This window comes from Sparus aurata, chromosome 3 (genome assembly GCF_900880675.1).
Source record: "Sparus aurata chromosome 3, fSpaAur1.1, whole genome shotgun sequence".
NCBI classification, from domain to species: domain Eukaryota; kingdom Metazoa; phylum Chordata; class Actinopteri; order Spariformes; family Sparidae; genus Sparus; species Sparus aurata.
This window is the reverse complement of record NC_044189.1, coordinates 17,622,397-17,629,830: the sequence shown is the minus strand read 5'-3', so window position 1 is coordinate 17,629,830 and position 7,434 is coordinate 17,622,397. Positions and strand designations below refer to the sequence as shown.

At 41.2% G+C, this 7,434-nt stretch overlaps 1 protein-coding gene across 1 annotated transcript; it reads right to left on the bottom strand.

Annotated features, from left to right (window-relative positions):
• Positions 1 to 5,362: 5,362 nt before the first annotated feature.
• tnfa (tumor necrosis factor a (TNF superfamily, member 2)) lies at positions 5,363 to 7,434 on the bottom strand. The gene is made up of 4 exons (XM_030412624.1): positions 7,118 to 7,434; positions 6,957 to 6,984; positions 6,771 to 6,833; positions 5,363 to 6,574 (listed from the first exon to the last, which is right to left on the bottom strand). Exons 1-4 carry the CDS (start codon positions 7,289 to 7,291, stop codon positions 6,099 to 6,101), a joined length of 741 nt encoding a protein of 246 aa, XP_030268484.1. The 5' UTR covers positions 7,292 to 7,434; the 3' UTR covers positions 5,363 to 6,098.

Below are 7,434 nucleotides of genomic sequence, written 5' to 3'. Positions count from 1 at the left end.
CATTAGTTTTCAATGTAAATGACTTTTTATTCATGTTAGCAGCGTGTTCAGTCATACAGCCTACCTCTTTGGTCCAACAGCTATTGGATCGATTGCAAACTTTGATTTTGGTGAACATCTGACTTTTCATCTAGTGCCACTAGCAAGTCAAACTTTTCACTTATCCTGAAATGTCTAAATATGTACTTCATGCATTGACACAATGTTTTATAAAGCATAATGCCAAGCTGCACAGAAAAAAAAGGTATCTTAGCAAATAAAAGTTACTTTGCATCAAGAACCTTCTCCTTTGCAACTTAGTAGGAAAATAGCTTCTGGAGCCAGTGGAGGCTTACATCAGGGGCAATTCAAAAACCTCTACTGCGTGTGGAGCAAGTCACACTCTGAAGGAGAGAACAGATCAGCGTCAGCCACAGTGGGTTTTTTTTTTTAGATTGTGGTCAGGGTGTTGCATTGTTTGCATTGCATTGAGTACATTGTTGTCACAGTGTAGTTTGCATACTATTCAATCACCTACATAAACCCTCATTTGAATAGTTCCAAAGTAGACAGAGAACTATATATACACATCATTTCTTAATATGTCATTTAGTTAATTATGAATTTTTCTTAAATTCCTGCATAAAAAAACAGGTTAACCAAGTCAAACATGCAGCATAGTTGTGCAGTGGTTAGCACAGTTGCCCCACAGCAACACCTAAACCCAAACTGTCCGGGGTTCAACACCCAGTTCAGATTATGTATATCATTGTAGTACTTTTCTGCCTGGGACTTAAGTGATAACAACAGGGCAACCAGAATATCCATGTCGCATCCTCCTTCGCATTGACTAGCATGGCAGAATGTTTCGGAGCGATCAGAACACGCATGGCTGCAGTGATCTCAGATGTCAGTGCCAGTTTACCACTATAAAACTAGAGCAGGGCTTCAGAACCATTTCTGTGATCAGTGTCATGTACGAAGAAGACGTTTATTTAAAATTTATCTATTTAAAATTCTAAATTCCTTCTCTCTCAGTCACACATCAACACATTGTGATGTTAGCTACTATTAAGTTGATCAATGCAATCCCTGTGCCTGCCTTTTGCTGCTCACACTTGCCATGTCTGGTTTGTATGTTGGCACTTTTAGCCTCACACATGCCTCTTAATGGTCTGTCGTCAACCAACTGCAAGGTGAGAGATGACATGTCAGTGCAACAGTTTACTGGATGTTTTACATTGTCAGTTCAGTAATACTCCCCTCAATGGTTTCTTGAGAACAGAGGCAAATCTGTATCCCAGATGTGACGGTGTCTTCGTGTGGCGGTGAGCTATAGAGCTGCTGGACACCTCTGGACAGAGCCAGACTTGCTGTTTTTTTCCCCCTTGCCGCAAAGTCATAATTGCTACTGGAGCTGAATCAAATGTCCGGGTTCAGACTCTGTTTGAAGAGACTGCAAACATTTCTTCATTTTATCACAAAATGTAAAAAACAACCACAAAGAGATGCAAAAAAAGATGACATAAAACAACCAGAATGAGACTCGAAAGTGATGCAAAACGACTACAAACAGATTTTAAAACAACCAGCAAGAGATGTGAAAAAATCTTTCTGAAATGGACAGATAATGAAGTACCTACACTTCAGTGGCCGGGGGCCCGTTTTTTCATAATCTGTGAATTACCACAGTATCTTTTTTTTTTTTAATTCATTTCATTTCAGGGATTATTATTATTGCCTCTGTTAATTTCTAACTACTTTATTCAGTTTACATTTGTTCATCTTGAAAATGAAATTGTGATTTGGAGACAAAGAATTGAAAGCCCAGTGTATTCCCACCCTGAGAGAAACACTTTCCAGTCCCACTGTATGGCTCCGCTGCGTAGGCTGCTGGGGGTTTACCCGGTTACCAGGGAGTTCCCCTCCTCCCTTCCACTCTGTGTGGCTGTTGAGGCAATAGCACCGCTGGAAACTCATTCACTGTATGGTGAGTTAATAGTACTGAGCCAGCAAAGGCAAGTCATGGTGTCTTATGTAATCCCAAGGCTAAAATTATCCATTGTCTCCGAAGCCTATCTCACAGCAGTTTGCAGCTGGCCTTTTGCCCGAAAATAGTGCCACACCCTTCCACTTTCATTTCAGTAGAGTACCAGCTGTAACAAAGTCACTTTCAGGACCATTGTCTGTGAAACCACCAGACCAGAATCAGTTTTTGATGTGTTGTGGAGGAAGGAACTGACATTATTAAGGCGGCCTTTGATCATTTCCTGTGACTGTTCGCCCACCAAACATAAATAAAAAAGTAGTGCTTCATCAGACACTCATCATACACTTTGGTGGAACTTTTCTGTCATGGGTATCAAAAGAGAAGTATTGAATTTGGGTGTGTTGCCCAACACCACAGTGCGGCTGGCAAATCTATATTTCGATAAAATGTGTGAGTGACTCATCATTAAACACCAACACGGGCTGTGATAGGCTGCGTTACCCGTCAGCCGTCAGTCAAATAGACACGCTCCTAATTTCCAACATTTTGACCCTTTTCTGTTCTGTTGTCAGTCTGCCACTTTATAATATCTCCTGTCATTGTAGACCCTGCCTTTTTTCCTTTTCCAGTTGTCCCCCGGGTGCTCCCACTTTCCCACATCACTTTTCTACCATAGCAGGACAGATCATCTTTTTGTGCCTGTCCCCCTTTTGGATTTTTGCCTCCCCAATTATGCCCCATTTGAATGGAATTGCATGTACTGACTTCCTGCTTGTTACCAAAGCTTCAGCCAATAATCCACTGAGGTTTGCTTTAATCATTACTGTCTGTCTTTGAGTCCATACATTGTTTAAAGGTACAGTCTGGTCTGTATAGACTTCACTCCACACAGGCTCTTTTCAGGTTTTACCATTCGTCCTGAGAGATCGGAAGACAACAGTACAGATGTCTGTACGTCAGATCACACCTGGCATCAACATGATTTTCAACATGCATCTCAAATGACCACTTGTGATCTGAGTATGTAATCCATTTAGCCTCTTGTGGCTTCTTCATGTTTTACGGAGGATGTCAGATGACTAGGCGATCCTTCAATGTGAACCTGGTGTAAAGGAGACCAGGAGGTCAATGACCTTAAATGGTTCATTGAAAGTTGTGTGGGATTGACTGAAAAGGAGAGCAGGTCACACTCATATTGATTTTAATCATTTGGTTAAATGTATCCCAATAATCTGTCAGCTCTTCATCAAACAGCTCTATCTAGTTCAATACGCCCACAGACTGAATATAACTTCTCCCTGATAAACTTCATCCAAGGTCAACAAATGCTGAAAATGACTGCTGTTTTGCTCTTAAGACACATTTCTGCAAAATAACAGCAGCTCTAACTGAAGACATTGTATTCCCTGTCAAAACTCTACCTCCACCTTTTTTGGACATGCTATGTTTACACTCATTCTGTTTGTTTGAAGAGACTCACAACATCCTGAAATATATGCAGATATATTAACTAGTGACAAAACTATGATTGCTTTGCTGTAGTGATCCTAAATATGAAAAATGGCGCATCTTACCCCAGTCTTCCCTATGCATCCTCATTGTATCTTAAGGACATTCACACCTGTACTTAGGGCTGTCCACTTGTGAGCAGATCACACAGGATGGATGTTAATGGCAGCCCTGAGGAAGATCCGTGATCCTTGTTCCTGGCAGCTCAAGGCAGTTTCATCCACTGGCACAAGCAGTAGCTTTCAACATCCACATCAAGTGGGCCTGCTGGACATCTCAGCCCATCTCAAGCCCAACCTGGAATCAGTCTGTTTGCACATCCAACAGCTGCTGTCCAGGTTAAGGAATCGATGCTTCCTCTCCACCCACTCCTGGTTCTGCTACAGCAGCCTAACTTCACTAGACATCATGTTTTTGTTGTCCTTTATTCAGTCATCCCTCATATTAAAACTGCAGCTTTTTATCATCCCAGGGTGCTCCTGTTTGGCTTACATTATTTCCACTGCCTTGATTTTAGTCATGTTTTTCAATCTTCACCTTTGCACTGTAGGTAGGTGGAGCTCATGCACCCACTTCAGAAAGGGTGTTTATGACTGCAGGTTTCATTTTCGGAATATTGCATTATTTAAGAATTATTAAAACATAATGTGAGGGAATTACCGTTTTTTTTTTTTGTTACCTTAATGTTGAAAATAAGGGTGAGCATGCTAACCAGCTAGCCCCAGCCTGTCCTGTTCCAAAGCTCCTGTGCTAGCAGGGCACACACCAACAGCAGCTGCTGTTGTGATATGCTGCCCCTATTCAACAGGTGGCCAATTCTTACATATTGCACCTTGGATGCAATTCCATCTTGACTTTGGTATAAGCAGTGAAAATGACCAGATTTAACATATTTGCCCAAATCAAATTTTGCTCATGTATCAAACTAAAATCTTTCCTCTACATCAGAGAACCACAGCTCCATCCAAAAAGTTCACTTTTGTTGTTGTTTGTCCATTTTGCAGTCTTTATGTATGCAGCAACACAAGTCAGCTGGACTGGTTAACATGAGCGTGTTTATGATAATCATCTCATAAAACATAGTCCTATCATGCAAATAGTAGTTGATAAAAGTTGTTTCATCATCTGTTTGCCTTGATACCACTGTGCTTCGCTTGGGTGAAGTGACAATATCAAATGTCAAACTGAGTTTATCTTTTGAATATTTTTGAAAGAAAGCACGGTAAAGTTTCTTGCACAGTACACAGCAAGAGGCCATAGAACACTGGATGTTACGCCCTGTGGCTGACAGGTGGACATTCCTCCAGCTGTCAATCATCAGCTGGCCTGTTCAGTTTGACCTAGCAGACATTAAAGCTGTATTGTTGTTGTTTTCACGTTCTTTGATTCCACATTCCAGCTCTAATAGTACGCCTGTTGGTTGCTTGGTTTTTCGGCAGGATTACAAAAAAACAACTGAACAAATTCTCACCAAACTTAGATGGAGGATACGTCTCAGCACAGAATAGACCCCAGTAATGTTTGGTGTACATCCAGATAAAGGGACGGATCAGATTTATATATTTTTTATTTAATATTGAATTGAAGTGGACAAGGTGGCCTTGGTAGAGGTATGACCTCAAATCATCACAAATTCGTTATGTTGTTTTTTTGTGTAATCCTGCTGACAAATCGACCAACCAACAAACGGACATGGAGGTAACATAACCTCCTTGGCAAAGGTAAAAAGACTATGTATTTGTATGTCAGCTAGTGTGTGATGTGGAGGTTTTTTAGCTAGAAGTGATCGTCAACAAACATTGTGATTGGTTCCATACACTGAACACAGCCCTCACAAACAGACTTTTCTTGTCAAAAATTGTATTTATTAAAATATTTGAAGCACCACAGGCACCATCATTTGCACATGTAAATGAAACAAATTGGAATGACAAACAATTGTTCAAATTGATTATTCTGTTCAATAAATAACTTCATAAATTAGGTACAAAATCCAGCATAAATACAGTTAAGAGATGTAGGCATTCATTAGATAAAATACAAGAGAACATAAATAAATAATAAATAAATAAATACATAAATAAATGAATAACATCAATGGAATAAATAACATCTATATGATCAGTTTGTGTTGAATAAATATACCCTCTAAAATCCACTTTTATCAGCCTGTAGTGACATAATAAATAGGCAGCTGCAGCATTATATTAAATTCTACAAATGTCAAAGACAGTACAGATGTAGCATTACAGTACAGCAAAAGGTACTGACACAGTACACAGTACACAGTACATAATGCAATAGTACATAGTACTTAACATTATAGACCAAAATAATAATAATCTGTGGTAATACATAACTGAGCTTGCTTGTTCGCTGCTACAGTTAACTTTAGTCTGTTTACTTGCAGACTTTGAATGACTTGCTAATACAGTCATTCAAAGTTGCATTGACTGTTTTGTGCAGTGTAAACTCTCAGTGGGCGTCTTACATTCAGCAGCATCAGTGAGTTTAGGTGGGGGCAGCAGCGGAAGGCCTTCATGTGGAGCTACAATGAAGCTTGATGGCTTTTTCGTCATAAACATTCATACTGTCACCTGCTGCCTTCAGACACCTGTCCTCACAAAGCAAACACCCCAAAGAAAGTCTTGCCTGGCTCATCCTCCAGCATGGGCAGCATCTTCTCCTCCATCACTGTTTGCAGTCTGTCCCCTGAGGTCAGGCTGAACACAGCTCCCATATACACCGCAGAAAACCAGCTCCCCTCATCATCTGGACTGCTGCTCACTGTTTTCTGGCAGGCAGTGCGGACAGAGTGCAGGATTGGCACATATGTCTTGTTGGCTTCATCGTCCCCATACTTGCGGGACCAGCGCTGCACAGTGTGGCTCAGGTGGACCAAGGGCTTTGAGGTGGTGTCGTCAGCGTCACTGCTGCTGCAGCTGACACGGAAAGATGCTTGGCTATAAATGAAGTATAGGCCACTTGCAGGAATAACTATTTCATTGTTGTCAAGTCGTAGCCCTCCTTGGGCGTGTGACTGATCCACCTGTTCCTTCCATTGCACTGAGGTCTTCATGTCAGGATTGTATTCTCCTGTTAGAGTATAAAGAGATGGTCGCAGAGATGAGCAAATATTCAAAAGATCCAGAGAATGTCCTCAGGAACCCCAACAGCATTTTGTTGGGGTTCTAAGCTAAGATTCAGAGTGCCAGTCCAACATACGTCTACGATCATTTTTTTCACAATGTGCCAATTATATGTATCAACTGATGCTGAATATTTGCCTCACCTTGTAAATGAATGGCCGCTCTTACATTTGTGTTTGAAATTTGTCTCAATGTATGATGAAGATCTGCAAAAGAAAAGAAAAAAAGCACAAGGTTAATCAGAGTACGAGATAAGGGTCGGCTAACAATCAGTTATTGGATGCTACAAAGATGCACTATCAACCTTAAAAGAACATGACTGAACTTACCAAAATTGTCTTCATCTTGTCCTGGGCCCTGTTTCAAGAAGAGGGGAATAAAGAGACAGTTAGGAAATGGTTGGGTTCAGATGAGAGGGGCCCCTCACTGTGAGAGACATCCAGTCCGTTCAATAAAAAAAAAGAGATTAATATAAGAATTGTGTTCCAACCTTGGCTTGCCTGTTGAAGACGGAGACAGCGACAGTAGCAGCAGCAGCGAGGCAGAGTGTGAACGTCAGCAGGATAGTCATTAGTTTTGGGCCGGCTTTGACACTCTGCGTTGTCCCTTTCCTGGCTTCTGTGTCGACAGTGGCATCCAGCAGTACTTTGCATTCTCCTTCCATTGTTTTGAATGAGTTCCTTCGGTCACTTTTCAAGTCAAGTTAAGCTCCTAGCAGCCTGATTGAGAGCTGTCCGCCTTCTGTTACAACTGCTCTGGTGTGTTGACTGAGACTCAGCGAGCGGCTCTTTTTAAAATCAGTTTCCT